At 47.6% G+C, this 18,750-nt stretch overlaps 4 protein-coding genes across 4 annotated transcripts; 3 read left to right on the plus strand and 1 right to left on the minus strand.

Annotated features, from left to right (window-relative positions):
* Nucleotides 1–1,288: 1,288 nt before the first annotated feature.
* LOC125716991 (serine/threonine-protein kinase NIM1-like) lies at nucleotides 1,289–5,768 on the minus strand. Its single transcript, XM_048989887.1, has 5 exons — nucleotides 4,989–5,768; nucleotides 4,633–4,920; nucleotides 3,982–4,275; nucleotides 3,250–3,500; nucleotides 1,289–2,947 (listed from the first exon to the last, which is right to left on the minus strand). The coding sequence occupies exons 2-5, from the start codon at nucleotides 4,886–4,888 to the stop codon at nucleotides 2,204–2,206; spliced, it is 1,545 nt and encodes a 514-aa protein (XP_048845844.1). The 5' UTR covers nucleotides 4,889–4,920; nucleotides 4,989–5,768; the 3' UTR covers nucleotides 1,289–2,203.
* Nucleotides 5,769–6,481: 713 nt separating this feature from the next.
* pole4 (polymerase (DNA-directed), epsilon 4, accessory subunit) lies at nucleotides 6,482–7,544 on the plus strand. The gene is made up of 4 exons (XM_048989905.1): nucleotides 6,482–6,881; nucleotides 7,013–7,097; nucleotides 7,178–7,219; nucleotides 7,363–7,544. Exons 1-4 carry the CDS (start codon nucleotides 6,654–6,656, stop codon nucleotides 7,374–7,376), a joined length of 369 nt encoding a protein of 122 aa, XP_048845862.1. The 5' UTR covers nucleotides 6,482–6,653; the 3' UTR covers nucleotides 7,377–7,544.
* A 2,586-nt stretch (nucleotides 7,545–10,130) lies between these two features.
* pnhd (pinhead) lies at nucleotides 10,131–13,497 on the plus strand. The gene is made up of 7 exons (XM_048989908.1): nucleotides 10,131–10,278; nucleotides 10,380–10,469; nucleotides 10,645–10,804; nucleotides 11,386–11,654; nucleotides 11,901–12,082; nucleotides 12,699–12,757; nucleotides 13,210–13,497. The coding sequence occupies exons 1-7, from the start codon at nucleotides 10,224–10,226 to the stop codon at nucleotides 13,358–13,360; spliced, it is 966 nt and encodes a 321-aa protein (XP_048845865.1). The 5' UTR covers nucleotides 10,131–10,223; the 3' UTR covers nucleotides 13,361–13,497.
* A 2,477-nt stretch (nucleotides 13,498–15,974) lies between these two features.
* Nucleotides 15,975–18,618, plus strand: LOC125716996 (bone morphogenetic protein 2-like). Its single transcript, XM_048989892.1, has 5 exons — nucleotides 15,975–16,374; nucleotides 16,530–16,666; nucleotides 16,793–16,915; nucleotides 17,096–17,291; nucleotides 17,810–18,618. Exons 1-5 carry the CDS (start codon nucleotides 16,083–16,085, stop codon nucleotides 18,217–18,219), a joined length of 1,158 nt encoding a protein of 385 aa, XP_048845849.1. The 5' UTR covers nucleotides 15,975–16,082; the 3' UTR covers nucleotides 18,220–18,618.
* The last annotated feature ends 132 nt before the right edge of the window (nucleotides 18,619–18,750 follow it).

Below are 18,750 nucleotides of genomic sequence, written 5' to 3' on the forward strand. Positions count from 1 at the left end.
ACCCTCCCTCGCTACCTTTCCCCCACCCCAGAAGTTTTTCCTGAATTCCAGATTTTGAAGGGCTGTCCCAATACCTCATCGAGGGCTGATTTTTGTTCAAATCAAACCTTCGCCGGGGGTGTGTGGAAGTCTAGAATATCCTTAGTGGAAGGGAAATGTACCTTTGGTGACAGCCACACATGACGTTTCATAAAAGCTTCTACTTTGGTGATGACATACATATAGGTGAAGCATAGTAAGTCATTGAGGATGCAAGTGTCCCATTACTGGCTTTTTGTTTTTTTACTATCTTCTTCGCTCACTTAGTTGTTCCTTCCCTCTTCAGCTTCATGTTACAATGTTGCCCTTTTCCATTGACCTCTCCTCCTTTGGCTAAGATGTGAAACTGGGGTGATAAAAGACCTCTGGGCATTTCTTGAAATATTAGGGGTGGTGCCCTGATGTCCTGCCTAAAACTTCCCACTGTGGCCCTATGAAATCTGGCCTCCTAATTATCCCTTCTATCCATCCATTTTCCAAACCCATTATCCTACTGGGTCATGGGGGGTCCGGAGCCTATCCCGGAAGAAATGGGCACGAGGCAGGGAACAACCCAGGACGGGGGGCCAGCCCATCGCAGGGCACACTCACACACCATTCACTCACATGCACACCTACGGGCAATTTAGCAACTCCAATTAGCCTCAGCATATCTTTGGACTGTGGGGGGAAACTAGAGAACCCGGAGGAAACCCCACGAAGACATGGGGAGAACATGCAAACTCCACACACATGTGACCCACGAGGAGACTTGAACCCGGGCCGCAGAGGTGTGAGGCAACAGTGCTAACCACTGCACCACCATCCCGCCCTCCCCTATATCTAACTGGTGAATTCTCTCCTGCCCCTTCACCACCTTAGCTACTGTGTGGTGAATGTACTGGTGCAGAATGGCTGTTGTCACATCATTTAACACACTGGTAGTGGGTGAAACGGCTTCCCATTGGTTCTGTCAAGTGCTTCGGTTGTCTTAAAAAGCACCATATAAATGCGACATTCATGAACTCAACTTTCTGATCACAGACACCCAGAGAATGAACTTTCTGAGCCACACGCTACCACTATGACTAATAAAAGTCACAAAAAACTTTTTGACATTAATCTGCATATCGGATTCATACAAACAGCCTTTTTATTTCACACTCAGATATAACCACTGGTAACACTCAGGCAAAGCCTGTTTCATCTGATCACAACCTTAGTTTCACCTTTTATGATATATAGAGAGGCCAAGAAAAAAGACATAGCTATTAAAAGTATTTACACTTTCAAGATCTATAAAAGATATGCAGCATACTGTTTCTGAGATTAGTTTGTTGCTTGTACGGAAGTGTGCAAAAACTACACCAGAAATCACTTCCTCGTTTCCAAATGAGCTTTACTAGCAGGATTAAAATAACACCATGAAGACGGAGTTTTGATTGTGATTCTCTGACATACCAAGCTGCTCTTTTATGTCTTTGCATTTGGCCACGATATCCTTCCTGCCATATACACTTTGGCCACAAGAGGGTGCAATACAATTACAGACACAGGTTACTTCATTAATGCATCTGGCGTACTTACATTAACACGGTTAACAAGGTGACCGCATACTTCAAAACAAAATTGACAGAACTGATGTCGTTTTAGCTAATAAAGCATTGTATGAGCGCTGATCACCACCTTGTAGGTGACTCGAGGCAACCTTCTTCATTTATGTCCACGATTGGCTGACATAATGTGACACTGCAGTGCTGGTCAGCAGGACTGATTATGCAGTTACCAGCATGCTTTGCACTGCACCACACTTTAAATAGTGTAAATTAATGTGTATCTGTGTATTTATGTCCTAAATAATAAATGCTGTAACCAAGTAATGTTTACCGTGAAATGCGAGTGTTTCGTTAGCGTGTAACCATGAGTGTCGTGTATATTGCCATCTCCCCTGTCTGTGCCGCTGCTTGTATTAGACCAATAGTGGCTATTAATGAAAAGAGGTACTTTCTCTTTAAACAGGCTGTCATTTCCTTAGATGTATTTGCGTTCTGTATGTGGTTCGGCTGCATGTAAAACATTCGGCGCCCTCTAGGGTTGTGGAGTGATGCATAAGGAACATGGTACCAGCAGATTGTTCTTGCTGACGGGTTTTCGTTTTTCATTTTGTCTGGAAGTGCACGGCCGCCTACAAAATACGGCAGACGGCAGAGGGGCTGTGCCTCCTCAGAGCTGTGGTGTTGCCCCCCTGCAGGTCAAAGGGCTGGAAGTCGTCGGGGTAGAGACTGGCCGCAGAGCTGCACTTCTGAGCACGGTGCAGCAGGATGCGGTAGGCGCCCGTCACGGGGCTGAGCAGGTCGGCACAGGCATTGTTGCTCAGGTGAGCCTCCGTCACGCCCAGGCGGCCCAGTGCCTCCTTGGCCTCCACCTCCTCCGCGGAGAGATCCACTGAGGGTTCAAGCAGGAGGGCTGGGGTGGGCCGGGTGGGGGGGTACGGCTTGGGGGAGGCGACGCCCATCAGCCAGCTGCTGGCCATCACCTGGGCGATAGACAGGCGGTCCAGCGGCGCGGGCTGGAGCAGGCCGTGGAGGAGTCGGCGGCAGGGCGAGGGCACATGGCCGGGCAGCTGGTAGGTGCCACGTAGGATGGACTTCCTCAGGCAGCTCAGATTGTCGGCGCTGAAGGGCAGCCTGGCCGTCACCATGAAGTAGAGCAGGACGCCCAGCGCCCAGAGGTCTGCCAGCTGGCCCACATAGCCCCTCTCCCGGAAGAGCTCGGGCGCGGCATAGGGTGGGGAGCCACAGAAGGTGCTAAGAAGCTCGCCGGGGCCGCAGGCTGTGCTGAAGCCAAAGTCGCCCACCTTGACGCAACAGCCCGTGGTGTAGAAGACGTTCTCCGCCTTCAGGTCCCGGTGCACAATGTCTCGGTCGTGCTGGAAGGGGACCAGAAGGACCATGTGGGGCCATGAGCTGGATCAGCCCTGACACGGCACCCTGGCAGGGCCTCCTCACCGCTAACCACACCTGTAGAGTGCAACTGATTTCCCGGATGATTCCATAAACTTGCGGAACCTGGATTTCCTTTCAGAATCGGCCAAAACCGCTCAGTTGGAGAAACAATAAATATCACAGAAGGCTGCGTTTGTTCTCCTGTTTGTTCTGGCAGCCCCTCGCATTTTTTCATGTATACTAGATGTGTCTTTCCCTGCATCTCGCCCACGGCAGGAAAACTCACCATGTGCTTGACGGCGGAGACGATCTGAGAGAAGACCAGCCTGCTTTCCAGGTCGTTCAGGCGCCCTCTGGTGATGATGCGGGAGAAGAGCTCTCCTCCGCTGGCGTATTCCATCACAAGGTAGAGGCGGCGGGGCGTCTCCAGAACCTCGTACAGCCACACGATGTTGGGGTGAGACAGACTCTGCATGCAGGAGATCTCCGAGGCAAACAGCTCGGATTTCTTGTCTAGAACCTTGATCGCTACCTGTTCTGAATTCCACAAGTGAGAGAAATGACTTGGGATCAAAACACAATAGAAAACATGTTTCCCCCCCAGTCTGGCCCTCGCCTATGAAGACCATGAAAAAGAGGCATTAATTGTGCCCTCCTTGCATTATAAGCACAGCTGGGTGACAACACACATGTTCTGGGGGTGATGGCATGTCTCTCTCGCACGGTCCTGATGAGCCAGTCCACAGAAGGTCACATGTCATCTTATGACAATGAGACAAACGTAAACACCCGCCCTCGATGCTGGGAGACACTCACACATTAACAAACCTAAAGGGTCTCACAGACCCCAAATGACATTGGTTATTTGCTGCAAATGAGACTCAAGGGACAAAAAAGAAAACTACGAAGACCCAACACTCGGTCACATGACTGCCTCCTCCTGAGACCACGCCCCTTCCTCACACTGACTTATTAAGAAACTTATTAGAGGTCTGTAACCCCGCCCGCCCCATCTCACCTTTGGTCAACACGTGAATCCCCAGCCGCACATGGGAGAAATTTCCGGCCCCGATCTCGCCACGCAACTCGTAGAGGCCAATGCGAGAGCCCAGAGTGATGTCACGGGTCACCCGCACGTCATGTATCATCTCATGCAGGACCTTCTCAAAGGGGCTGCAGTTTGCATGTGATTCATCCCTGACAGCACGGGATGGGGACTCCGCCTTCAGCCCTGCTCGTGCCTCCTTCGTGGGCATGGTCCACGGATTCACCTTCTCCCTCTTCATCCAAAGCTCCCGATGGGCTTTGTAACCTGTGTCCCCCCCAGGGTGGGGAGGGAGGGTCAGAACAAATATTAAATGTAAATCCCAGTAACTACAGCAGACAGACCACAGAGCTGCGACTCCCAGCTGGTCGTCTTTACAGTCTGCAGCCTGCCTACCTGCTCCTCATCTCCAATAACGACATACGTGGCATGTCTGCGAATATAGTACGTCTTAGTGATGAGTCGAAGAGGGGGAACCATTAGATACATTTTTAATTAAATACAAGATGTGCAAATCAAAATTCTGGACAGGGTTCTGGGGTAAAAAGAATATATATAACAAATGAAAAGCAGATGCAACATGATGGACAAGCCAAAGCCTCCAATAAGATCTCTGCAACTCACGTAGAAGCCTCCCCTTTCCTGTCCTGGAGGTCTTCCCCATCTTAACGCCTCTCTCCCTGTGCATGCTGTTTGAGTCCAATGGCTTTGGGCTGGGCCGTACAGCCGCTAACGATGCAGTCGTTATGTCGATGATGGCCTTTCCTGCGACCACTGTGTTCTTCTGGGTTCCTGATCTTGCTCGGGAAGTCATGTGGCTCCAGGTAGGGGCTTCCGCAGCAGGCTGAGGGGGTCGGGAGTGTGCCCAGTGGCTGGACATTCTTCTCCTCTTCCGGTGTGGAGGCCAGCTGACTGTGGCAGAGCAGTGTGAGGAAACATTATCCCCCAAGCAGACAGACACCCTTAGCTAGGCTCCTTACCTGTCGCAAAGTCACATAGACCTAAATAGCAGATTAGCGGCTGGGTGTCTGCACACTGTCACCCAGGACGGATTAGCGCTGGGGAGCCTAACACACATGACCTTCTGCAAGAGGCCGTGGAAACCAGACATCTTCATCTTCGGTCATCTTCTCCGGTAAATCAGGAGCAGACCAGATCAGGGGGTCCAGCCGGGGACTTCTGGAGCCCAAGTAAGGCTCCTGGAGTCCAGTGAAACCTGCTTTCCCCATTGCGCCCTCTTGTGGTGCGTTAAGCAAATATCCTGCAGTTTGTCATCTCTCAGAGGCAAAGTATCCATTCTTCTCCTGCCTCAGGAAACACACCCAGACCCAGATACCAGACCTGCCCATGCACAACTGTAACCCATCTGTCATGCATCCATTTTGTAGGTCTGTTTTCAGTCCCACCCAATGCAATTACAATAAATAATCTCAAGTAATTATTCTTGGCACACAGAGACGATGGTAGAATGGCATTAAGCTCCTTCTGCTGCTGTATGTAACTGATTTCCTGTTCTATAAATGACAGCCAGTGGAAAATGTCCCATTTGCTATGCCATCTACAAATGTACCTGTGTAATCCTCTTCTTCTTCACACCGGAAAAAGAACATATAGTTGCAAGCTTGTTAGCATTCTATTATAATTATTAATACTCCAATTTAAACATTTACTTCCTTTATAATGAGAACCATGTGACCATGTTACCTACTGAATAACTGCAAACAGGAGCATAACTGAGATGTTTAAATATAATCTATAAAATCTAAATTTTAAACTAATTATTTAAAAGTGCACAATAAAGTCAATGTAGGTATGATTAGTAGTAATGAGATTTTTAAAATTAACCAATTGTTCAACGTGTTTCACAATAATAATGAAAATGAAGTTGGTATAAATACAAAATGTTCCATCGTTTAGACGGAACTGCCAGTGATATTGTGTGTTCTGTATTAGTCCACGTTAAAATATAACAACACTGTAATTGCCCATAACAGCATAACACTATTTATATTAAAGTGCATTAAGCCCAGACACCTACAGACGCTGGTGCCGCGTCTCGCGCTGAACTCACGTGCGTGCCTGAGCTGGGTAAGCAGATAACTGCACTCACAAAGCTCATTAACCGTATTTTTGCTTGATCTTAATCGCTCAGCCAAACGTGCACGCCAACTAGGCTGCTATGTGTGCAAAATATATGACAACTGTAAATGCATGAACGTAGCCTGGGTAATTTGGTGTTTTTAAATTCGACATTTGATTTGATTAACAGCGCTGGCACGTGAAAAATTATAACCAAAAAAGAAGCATGTTTCTCGTCTGTCTGGTAAAAATACACAGTAATGAACACACAGCTCCACTTTTAGCTAGGATGCTCTGACGACAATCCCCGAGCAGACGCAGCAAGCTTGCTGCCAGGCAGCGACGCAGAAACGCTCCTAGTTTTGGCGGGAGAGAGGAGCGCCTACGCGTTATTCACAGACGCCGCTACGTCATCTGCGTAACTGAGCACGCACCGGCCGGGAGTTTGGGAGCTGCGGGCCTGTGCTGTATGCAGGAACCGAATTGCGTGTTTTAAACCCGCCTGAGATGTGGATGTAGCGCATCCCTGCCGCTACATCGCCCGGACTTGTTTCTACACCAGCAGGATGGCGGCGGCAGTCACGGCGTCTGTGGAACCAGGGCTGGACCCGAACGGGACGGAGGGGGACGGCCGCGAAAACAACACCGAGGAGGAGAGCAGCCAGCCGACGGCTCCCGGACCCACCTCCCGTTTAGCAAAGCTGCCGCTATCCCGTATAAAGGCCCTGATGAAGGCCGACCCAGACGTATCCCTAGCCAGCCAGGAGTCCGTCTTTATCATTGCTAAGGCCACGGTGAGGGTCCGTGTGGAGTCACCGCGGTGGGGGTGGAGAGGGGCTTTGGAGGTGTAGATGATGATGATGATGATGATGATGATGGTGGTGGTGGGGATGACGAAGGGGGTCACTTTTGGGTCCACCTACAGGAGCTCTTCGTGGAGATGATAGCCAAGGATGCGCTGGTGTTCGCCCAACAGGGAAAGAGGAAGACTCTGCAGAGGAAGGACCTGGGTGGGTTTTCATGTCCTTGAGTCCCATTCAGTCATTCGCATGAGCGCTTCTCCCCCTGATCACAAGCTCTCCCCCTCCAGACAGCGCCATCGAGGCTGTGGACGAATTCGCCTTTCTGGAAGGTCTGTCTTTCGCTCTCTTGCTCACACGATGCTTAGGCTGGTGCATAAACCAGAGTTGATAGGAAGGAAGGAGAGGTAGATGGACAAGTCCATCTGGTGCTGATCAAATTAACCTCTCAGCTGCCTATTAACTTCCCATGCAGGTGCTTTGGACTGACGGAGCAGGTCACCCTCACCCCTTCATTCAGAACCCCCCCAAAGACCTCCTCATACAGACACACCCCCCCTGCCCACACTGGAGGAAGTCTTCTGTATTTACAGTACTTACTTACAAAATGTTGAATTTTTGTATGACTTTTAAAACAAATAAAGTAATTTAAAATTTCTTTGTATCTCAGTTTGTGGTGTCAAAACCTAAACACTATGGAGTTATGTGGAGGTTATATTTGGGTTTGCAGTGCATCGTAATAGAGGATTTTGCATGCAGATATATGAAGCAACTCCAGTATCTGAAGTTTAAAATGTGTGATGTTATGGGTTTCCTGCAGTGAAAGTTTGCTGTGGTGCAGTGTTAAGCATCATTTAAGGCACAATGGAATGCGGACGCCTCCTTGGCGTTTTATACTAAACTGCATTCTGTCTTATTCTTGGCCTGTTTCCACACACAACACGAAAGGCTTGGCGTGAAGCTGTGCGTAGGAGCTGCAGTCATGGTCCTGTAGCGCCACCCGCTGTGAGCCAGGTGACAATGGCTGAGGAGCAGTCAGGACCTCAAAGAACAAGAACTTAATCTGGAGAAACACGTCACGGAAGTCTAACGCTGCCGTTGATTTGGGCAGAGGAATTACAACATCTTACAGTGATTATGAGGCATTTCTTCTCGGTGGTGACTGACTAGTGTCCTCAACGCAGCTGACAGACTCATTAACAGCTAAGCTGACTGGTATCCTTTCAACAAGAAGGGAAAGAGGGACGTTCTTGGCTGGTAACATCATCCTGCAGTGGATGTAAAAAGCTTACCTGCCCCTGTTAAATTTTCAGGTTTTTGTGGTGTAAAAAAAATTAAATCGGGATAAATCATTTTAGAACTTTTTCCACCTTTAATGTGAAACTGCAATCTATACAAATAAGGTAAAAAAATCAGGAGCCCTTGCCCCATGGAATTATGGTCACAAAGTTCTACATTAGTCTCGACAGGCTGAAACACATTTATCTACATGACTCTGGAGACTGGATCTATTTCTTTGCGACTTTCTACTGGGCCTGAATGTTTTTCTTCATGAGAAAAGGCTTCTGCCCCCCCCCCCCACCCCCCCCCCCCCCCGCCTTATAGCCTAAACACATGAAGAACAGGGGAAGTTGTTGTCAAACCAGTACTTACCAGAAATTCCTGCAGATCCCATTCCATTGGCCTCTTGGCAGCCTCCCTAAACAATCTGAATCTTGTCTCCTCGTTACTTTTGGAAGACGTCCTGTTCTTTGCAGGGTTACTATTGTGCCAAATTCTCTCCACTTTTTGACAGTTGTCCTCCCTGCACCCCACGGTATAATTCATGCTTTGGATATTCTTTTGTACCCATCTCTGGGTCAATACCTTTCAACAATGAGATGCTCTGAATGTTCTTTGCAGACCATGAAATTGGAAAGAAGGAAGAAGATGGTGGGGAAAATCCTACAGGAACTGCAGCAATTTATTTGGAGTTGATTAGAGTCATTTTTAACCTGATGGTAGGTATAGATTAGGTGCCGTTTGAGAGTGAACTTGAGAGGGAATGTGATTGGTTGGTTCTGAACACAGCCACATGCTCATTTATGCAATCAGGTTATTTTTAATTAAATTCCCCCCCCTTATTTGCATAGGCTGAGATTTCAGATTAAAAGTGGAAAAAGATCCGACATGATTCATCTTGGTTTATTTTCTGTGCATCACAGACACCTGCCATTTTAGCAGGGGTGTGTAGACATTATATATCCACTGTACATCAGCCCAAACACTGGGGTAGATCTGAGTCTCCAAGTGAGATGTGAGCCTCAGGGGATATGATGTCACCGGCCCCTGTCACCAGGTTCACCTGCAGTTCTTCCTCAAACATTTGTCTCGCGTGGACATTTTCTGCACAGGAAACACTGATGCTGAAACTTAACGGAACATGATTGAGCTTCACGCAAACAACAAACATTTAGTTAACCTGTGAATACGTCCAGAGTACTGAGACCTGCCTAATTCCAGTCTGATGGCCGTATTTCCCAGCTGATCCCTGATGTTTCCCAGTCAGAGGTGGAAATTTCAGGCCCAGAAAGTAAAAATCTAGTCCAAGATTTTGCTTCAGTCAAGCAGCAAGTACGCTGTGTCTGTGACTCTATCCATCCATCCATCCATCCATTTTCCAAACCGCTTATCCTGCTGGGTCGTGGGGGGTCCGGAGCCTATCCCGGAAGCTAGGGGCACAAGGCTGTCTGTGACTCTTTGTACAATGGTTGGTTGAAACAAAATCTTGGACTGGATTTTTACTTTCTGGATCTGAAATTTCCACCTCTGTGTCCAGTTGACACGTGAGGGTTTCCAGCCTATAACTCTGTTGTTCAGCAGTGGCCTTGAGGGGCCATTTGGTGACACGTTGAATCAACACAAAGGTAGCATGCCCCCCACCCATCCCCGGTGGCCCCACCTCTGCTAGCTGCCCCCCCTCCCCAATGCTCCTCACATTACCAGATTTGAGTAGTTTTTGTTTCAAGTCAAGGTGCTAAACACCCTCACCCCCTCCCGAGATGAAAGCTAATTAATGCCCGGAGTGGCGGTTTAGGAACCCAAAGCTACTTAAAACAGTTAATTAAGCATCTTTAACAGGAGGCGTGTGGTCAGTGCATGAATGGCCTTTGAAGTGCCCCCTCCCTCCTGGAAATGAGGGGACCCCCAGACTGTCGAGAGTGGAAATTTGATTATCCCCTTTCTCCACCCCACCCTGCGTGGGCCTCACCTTGGAGTGGGTATAAAGGGCAGGAGACCCGGCTGGGCGAGTTCAGTGTCGACCAGGAGGAACCCAGAAGACCAGGCGTCCTCATCATGGAGATGATGTCAGCCTGCCTGCTACTCGCCGTCTGGACCCTTCACGTGCTCCGTAAGTAGCCCCGCCCCCCACATGTGTGTTGTTGTGGGGGCCAAACTCTCAGGCGTGCACAGATCTGCAGTGACACTGACATGCATTTTGGGTCCCCTCAGCATCCACAGGCAGGCGTGTGGAGCACCAGAACCTCTTTACGGAGAGAATCTGCTGCAGGAGACAAAGTCACATCATTTATGTGGGCCAAGGTACAGAACCGGGTCAGACTGGGCCGCTCTTAGTGCTTATTAATCTCCTGATTGCTTTGCTGATTATGCAGTTTAATGGCTGCAGCTTTCTTGATATTTACAGTGCAACATGTGACATGTGATGATTAAACACCGCTAGTGAATGCTTACCGTGTTACATCTACCTCTCACCCAGACATCTCTGGCAGCCCCGTCAGCCTGGACGTGGGAATGTGCAGGACGCACTGTGGAGCCTCCAGATCCCCGCCTTCCTATGAACCCGGACAGCCGGGGTTTCCCAAACACGTGTCCATGCTGGAATTCCTCAGGAGTAAAAAGGTGCGCGATCACGGCCGGTGCAGTTAGCTATCAACCACCAGGGGGCGGCATAACCCTTTTAGTTCAGAGCCTCCTAGTCAACATATTCTTTGGCTAAAAAACAATGGAAAATAAAAACATTTCAAATTATTATTATTGAACCAGTTTAACTGAGCTTTTTGATTCTAGATAGCATCTTAATTGAAGATGAAACGTGGTTCAAGTTATACTGTGTTAATGGGCTTAATAGAATAGAATAGAATAGAATAGAATAGAATAGCCTTTACTGTATTTGTACAGTATGCTGCAAAATTTGGTTACATCTCCAGTGGTAATGCTGAAGAAAAAGATTAAACAAACAGAGATAATGAATATAAAAATTAAGTGTGTGTGTATATATATAGTTCAGGTTCAGAAAGTACAAATCCAGACCAAGAATTTGTTTCACCCAACCAGTTCAGCACTCACTGACTGTGACTCCTTTCACTCAACTGGTTGGTTGAAACAAAACTTTGGCTTGGATTTGTATTTTCTAAACCTGAACTTTCCACCTCTGTTTATGATACATAAAAATACATATGTGTCAAAAAGAGACGCTCCCTAAACTCCCCCAGGCGAGGATGCAGGATCTGGCCAGCCCTGAGATGGAGCGGGTGGGCCCCGTGACGTCCTGCGGTCCCAGTGCGGACTGCGTCGCGGCCAGCGTACGGGTGGAGCGCGTGCTGCTGTTTGAGGGCCCGCGGGAGGTGGAGGTGGTGGAGGAGTGTCAGTGTGAGCCGCGGCTGGTGCACTGTGTCCGCGTTCCCGCCCTCAAGACCTACCACCACGACACGCCCTACGAGTCCGTCTTGGATGTTGGGAAGTGCTCCACAGCCAGAGGCTTGCTAGGTGTGTGAACCACCGACGTTGTTTAGTTTATCACCGTGTCCAGACTGGTTCTGCATCATAGAGCAGTGTTTCATAACACCCCCGACAATCCCCGTTGTTGCTCCCAGTTGAAAAACATTGAGTTTCTGGGGGTCCTCAAGGATCGGGTTAGAAACAATTTTATGGGCCTCTCGTACTTTGTTGTTCTTATTTAAGGTTGTTCTTATTCCTGCTTCCACTAAGTCCTTCCACGGTTTGTTCTCCCAGAAGGTTTCTCCTGCGTCCCCATCAAGTTCGACTCTGCCCTGGTAAAGACACCCAGCAGGGTAGAACTGGTGCAGACCGTCAGCGCCTGTGAGCTGCGGCGAAGCTGTTACCGTGTCCCCTACGTGGAGTACTACTACGAGGTCACTCACAGCCCGGTGGGGGTTAAGGAAGAGAAGCTGAAGGTGAGACAGGGGTCGGAGGTCAGAGTTCAGCCTCATGTGCACTTCCTCGTTCTAGCAGCCGGATATGGGGCCGACTAGACAAGGCGGTCATACACACATGTGACAGCTGAGTCAGCCCCTGGCTGAACAGAATCCCACAATGCATTGCTGCACCACAAGAAGTAGCTTAGCAACACTGTTTACGGACCCACCAGACTGACACCAGACTGCATCAGTCAGAAAGTCACACCAAGGCAGGTTAAAGCTGGTTCGAACTAGTTAAAGTGTTTCCGAACTCAAGACTTTGTTAGAATACTGCCACCTGATTTGTAATCTGTGTAACTGTCCGCTCTGCGCTGAGATTTAATGATGCTCCTCACGGTGTGTTTGGCTGAGCAGCTCCAGCTGAGCGAATCCCTACCTGCTTCATTCATACGAATGTGTGACTTATTCCTGTGTCGTCTGACACCCCGACAAAAGGCACTGGCACAAATGGGTGTCTTTCAGCCAGGTGCCAAATTAGACCAATTCCTGAAAGAACCCCCCCAACTGATCCATGTAGCTGTCCCCCCCCCCCCCCCCCCCCCCGCCCGCTGTGAACTGACCAGCCTTCCTTTGTGTTGCTAATGCTCCCCAGGAAATTGATGTGGGCAGATGTTTGGGAAACTGCAACACAGGAAGTCGATGCCTCCTGAGGTAAGCGCAGCTGCCAGACCCCCCCAACCCCCAAAAATACAGTGCCTAGGCCCCCATACCCCTTCCCCACTTTAAAAGCACACAACCCCCCCCCCCCCCAGAAGGTCTGTTTGTTTTAACACCTAGGCCTCCATGCAGAACCCCATAAACACATTGAAGGTGAACTGAAAAGTCTTTTTAGTTTCCAATTAACACCCCTCCCAACCCAGACACCCCCCAACCTGGACACCTTATTTGATACAAGCCCTATGTCAACTCTTTCATTTATAAATATGAGTTGTGTTGTGGATGAAACTGAGAAGTAACATCTAAACATTGAATGTTATGAATTTTGAGATGATTTTCCTAATAATCGCTATTAAATTGTCTTCATCGTGGTTAAAGCTGAGTTGTGAAGTAGGTTGACCCCACTGTGGCCCTCTGTCACCCTGACCGCGATCCCCCCTCCCCAGGAGCTCCCTGGACTCCAAGGCCTGCTTGCTTCAGGCTCCAGGCCCAACCAGCACCTGCGTTCCTCAGGGCTACGAGAGCCACGTGTTCCGCAACCTGCATGGAAACATCCGCACGGTGCTGACCATCACCTCCTGCGCCTGCCAGTCCTGAGAACAGCGCCATCTGCTGGAGCACAGCATAGACATACCTACAGCTGCACGGTTTCGGTGGACGCTGAAGACAACCAGGCTGATCATCCAGGCCTCTGGTAGAATCCTTGAGAATCCAAAAAAAATCAAGACTTTAATGAGCCCATGATTATGCTCTGTGCCTTCAAATATTCTTGTATAATATGTATAATAGAAAATAAATAATTTTGTAATAAAATATGTAAAGATTCGTTCGAATATGTAAATACTTTAAAACAGTGACACCAAATAATTTCCTAAACTGCAGGTCCAAGGTTTCAGAAAAGAGTAACATTGGGGAATTAAGGAAAGAAAATATGTTGAATACCAACCATGCTTTATAGAAAATACAATTTTATAATGGGAAAATCAAATCCTTTACAAACATATCAATACCTGCTTTGACTCTCCCATCTGAAATAACAGGCTTTTTTAAGACTTCGGATAAACAGTTATATCAGAAATCTTGCATATATGGATGGTGCTTCAGAATTAGCACGAGCCCAGTATCAGTACTATACTAGTATCAAATACTATACTGCTTGAAAACATAAAGTTTTATGTCTATGTGATGTTAATTGCCAACAATATCGTTTCTTGTTTACACGGCGTTAACATAATTAAGCATTTACTTTTTCCTGACAGCACCAGTTACAGATCCGATCACGACTATTATCAGCATTAAAACGCCGGGCGAGCAAATTCATTCGGACCCAGGGTGCCGCTTTCTGTTGACTCCCCAGCTTTAGCTAAGGGGCGCTTTCCTGACACCTGTGCGGGAGTCGCAAGACGTTACAGCCATACCATTTGGGATGAAGCACTTTTTAAAAGCGAATAAAACGTATCTATACTGGCCGATATCCTCAACAACTCTTACCTTTTATAGAAAAAACCACGAGCGTGCAGTTAAAATATGATAAACCATGTATGTCAAAGATCACAAAGTTTCAATTCTGATCAAACGGAAAGCGTCGTGTATTTAAATAGGTCTACCTTAACAGAATCTACATTCGTCTGATTCTGAGGATATTTATGGAACGCCCAAGGCCGTGAAATCAATCGTATTTTAAATTAGTGAAATTCTGTATGCATTTTGTACGAGCACTACAGTAAAATGCCGTGTTTGACTGCTTTGATCCTCGGTATAATCTCATATACACTTTAATGTATAACGCTACATGCAATCCCCGATCCTTAAATGCTTTGGATTATTAAAATCATGACGAGACACTGTTATTTTCCCACACGACTCGTTCTCGCTGGGTTATCGCCCTGCGTGTGTGTTTTTAATACCAGCTACCTGCTATCTATGACGGGTAGGTGATACATGAAGGCTTTAGGGTCGAAACCCAGTGATCTTATAGGGATCTAAGAACTCATCCGTTCCTCTCAGGATGGCCCTGGATAATTATGTTGATATTTAATACCACCCAAGTGGAAAAGCCAGGCGGCAGGTTCATATTTGCTATACGGATAACCGGAGGCCATCATCTAAACCGAAAGTTTTTTAAAAAAGTTAAAATATCACTTTTGTGAAGAATCTGCAGTATTCTGCCGTACTGAATTATTATTAAATAATTGTATGTAAGCTGTAAACCTAAAGAAACTGGTAGTTGTGATTATTAAAATGGATAAAAGCAAATTAAATAATGGATACATGGGTCATTAAATCCATTAACACTATTAAATAGGCCAACATCAAATACTGTATGCAGTATAAGATGACCTTTACAGTGTTTTTTCATTTATGTTACGTGAGTTATACACGTTTTGGGATTTCGTCAGCAATGAAGAAGGTGGGAGACAGAACAGCATTACCACTCCATTACGTCTCTATAGAAGGATTAGGACAGTTACCAGGCCGTTCTGGACAATCGGAAACAGCGATGCATATTCGCCAAAAATCCCCTCTGCATCTTCGCTGGGATAGCAGTTCACGTCGATTGCATTATTAAAAAAGGCGTATGCGTCTGTTACTGACTTAATGATAAAAAAATCCTGCAAATAACGAGTGAAATCGGAGTCCAACACCTACATCCTGCCAAGTTTTATGTCGGGAATACATCCGAATACATTAGGCGTTTTCCAGATAAATAAATATAAATAAATCTAGGCCTAGAGGTAGAGCGTTGATATAAATGGCAGTTTGAATGCCGAAAACATTCCCTCGTGTTCGTTTTCAGAAGCACATTAATTCGCGTTCCTGTAAGACATTATACTCTTTTGTCTGTATTAATGGATCCGTTTAGAGGACATTAACCTCCCATGGAGAGTAAACTTCCTTGTTGAATTCTAACCACGGCCTTTTCGTGCCCATTTTGAGTCCATTTGTCTTTTAACAAGTTTCACTTAAACACAGAACATATTACTTTAGGCTGGACAAAGGCACATAAATCCGAAAGCTGTCGATCAATATGGGGCATTCTTTTATTTCCGCACAATAGCGCAGGAATTGGGATCCAGCGCAATCAGCGTTCGCACCTTGTTAACACCGCCATTAGCTTTCCTTTACATTCACTGATTGTTGATTTACATTTGCGACTTAATGGCATCTTTTATAGCTGTTGTTCGAGGGCTTAGACACACACCGTCTCCCTGCGATGTTCGGTCGTTTGATATAAAACGGCGCGGCCCCCGATCGGCCCCTCAGTCACCCATCTGCGCATTAGCTGGAGCTTCTGACCTCAAGCCACCGCGTTTCTGCCATGTTCGCCGTCCTGATCATCGAAGCGCTGCTCGCCGGCGCTTTCGCCAGGCCATCTGCCAATTACTTGGAAAACGACTTTGGTGTCGGGAGCAATTCGGAGGGGGTGCGATCCGAGGCTCTGAGGAGGCTCCTGGAGGTGTTCGGCATGGAGGACCCGCCTCACGCCAGGGGCCACGTGCAGCCCCCCCAGTATATGATCGACCTGTACAACACGGTTGCAGACGTGGACGGAGTTACCAAAGACCCGAACCTGCTGGAGGGAAACACCGTTCGGGGCTTCTTCGACAAACGTAAGGGCTTTACGTAAGCAGTAATTCGGCATCTATATGCGTTTTCATTGGCATTTTCTTAACTTACACGGTCGCCAGTACACAATATGCATTTAAATACTTTAATCTTAAATGAAGTGAGTCCCAAAGTCATGTCTGTGTGTTTCCCTGCACAGTTCGCAGCGAGGAAATCAAGTTCATGTTTAACTTATCAACGGTGTCTAAAAGCGAGAAGGTGCTGGCCGCTGAACTTCACCTCTTCAAGCTGCGCCCGCAGTCAGTGCAGAGCTTCAGCAGACACCACTTCTGCCAGGTGCGCTACCGAGAAACGCCGCATGGGCTCGGTCGTTAGCGCTCAGAAACTGTAATTACATATAGTTAAACGTGAACTGTATCGGGGAAATCTGAGTAACGCTGATGTGGGGTTTATGTCCTACAGGTGAGTGTTTACCAGCTTCTGAATGGCAGAAAGATGGATTCAGCACTGGACAAGAGATTGCTGTCCTCCAGGCTGATGCCCATTCATTCCAGTGGTTGGGAAGTGTTTTCCATCACACAAGCGGTAAGTGCCAATCATATAAGCCAAAAGCTTGAGAACTGAGGGGGTTAATTAGTTCTATTTAATTTAAGCTGGATATTAAATATTTTAACCTAAATCCATTCCCTGTTACATCATAAGTAAACATATACAAAAGCACACGCCCCAGGGGTCCTGACAGCATCTCTCGCCCCTCCCCCGCAGGTGCGGTCCTGGATGTCCGATGAAGATAGTAATCTGGGTCTGCTGGTCAGTATTCGAGGTCTGGGGGGCAGCCAGCTGGACCCCTCCCTGGTACGCTTTGCGTTGGGACGCAGCCACCACCAAAGCAAACAGCCCATGCTGGTGCTGTTCACAGACGACGGGCGCCGCACCCCAGCGCAGGAGGGCACACTGAATGGTATGAGCTTATCACCGCCCACTGTGACCAGTAGGTGGCAGAGTAGTTAAGGAGATGGACCTCTTGGTAGATGGACCTCTGTTATATGATTTAGCAAAGCACTTGAGCCAAGCTACAGCAGTAAAGTTTATATTTTATACTTTACAGTAGGCATATTAATTAACAAAATAATTAGGCACAGATTAGAATTAGTAATAACAGTAGTTCAGTCATTCAAATTGTGGGACGTGCCCCTTGGATGGGGCGCAAAGGATTTTTATCGTATATGAACACATTATATGCGTATTATATGTAGGCTAATACATTTTTTAAATCTTATTTAATAACCAAAGTTTATTTGCGGTTAATATGTATGTGTGTGTGTTTGGGGGGGGGGGGGGTGTCAGGACGGATATATCAGCCCTAGGGGGGGCCTGTCAAAAAACGTTTCAATATTACTGCAGTAGTTTCTCATTTCAAGTGACACGAGGACGGCTGATTAGCAGCTGTTAAATTTGTCCATCCTTTCTTTAATACAGGTCACAGTGGCTCCCCCCTCCCTGTCCCTGCTGGTGTCCCATCTAGGGAGTCGCGCGTCGCCCGCTCGCTTGACGAGGAACTGCCACAGGGGGCGCCATGCCAGCGCCTGCCACTCTATGTGGACTTCGAGGAGATCGGCTGGTCCAGCTGGATTGTGTCGCCACGGGGCTATAATGCTTACCACTGCAAGGGCTCCTGCCCCTTCCCGCTGGGCCAGAACATGCGGCCTACGAACCACGCCACAGTGCAGTCCATCATTAACGCCCTGAAGCTCACCCGCGGCATCGACACGCCCTGCTGCGTACCCGACAAGCTGTTCTCCATCAACCTGCTCTACTTCGACGACGACGGCAACGTGGTGCTCAAACAGTATGACGACATGGTGGCAGGAAGTTGTGGATGCCACTAGGGGACCTGACCATCAGCCCCTCCACTTCACACCTCATTGGCTGCTGGGAAGCCACGCCCCCCTCAGGGGTCCAGTACTCCAATAGTCACAGGATGGTTAGAGGAGCGACCCATCATGGTGTACTTGATTGGCTAAAAATGAGAGAAGGTTGGGTTTCCTTAAGCAGACAGCACTGCAGGAGGAGAAAGGGGAGATCAGCTGAGGAGAACCTGGCCCTTTGACCACAGACACTCCCATGCACCCTGGGAAAAGCCCTGATCTCCCACTGTAAAATATGTAAATACCTAAAAATCATAATATATGTCCGGGCTTGGCGATATATCTTGTGAAATTTGTAAATATGTAAATTATTTGCCGCAAAGCTAAGAATTATGAAAATGAGTAAACAGTTAAACAAGATCAGCTATTGTCGTTTCTCATTGCATGTCATCAGCGTCAGTTCAAATACTCACCCATTCAGTCCTTTCTTAAAATAATATCGAAGAATCGTGAGAAAGTATCATCTGTGCTTAAGCCGGTTATGGAAGATCC

The sequence above is a fragment of the Brienomyrus brachyistius genome, chromosome 21, assembly GCF_023856365.1.
Source record: "Brienomyrus brachyistius isolate T26 chromosome 21, BBRACH_0.4, whole genome shotgun sequence".
Classification (NCBI taxonomy): domain Eukaryota; kingdom Metazoa; phylum Chordata; class Actinopteri; order Osteoglossiformes; family Mormyridae; genus Brienomyrus; species Brienomyrus brachyistius.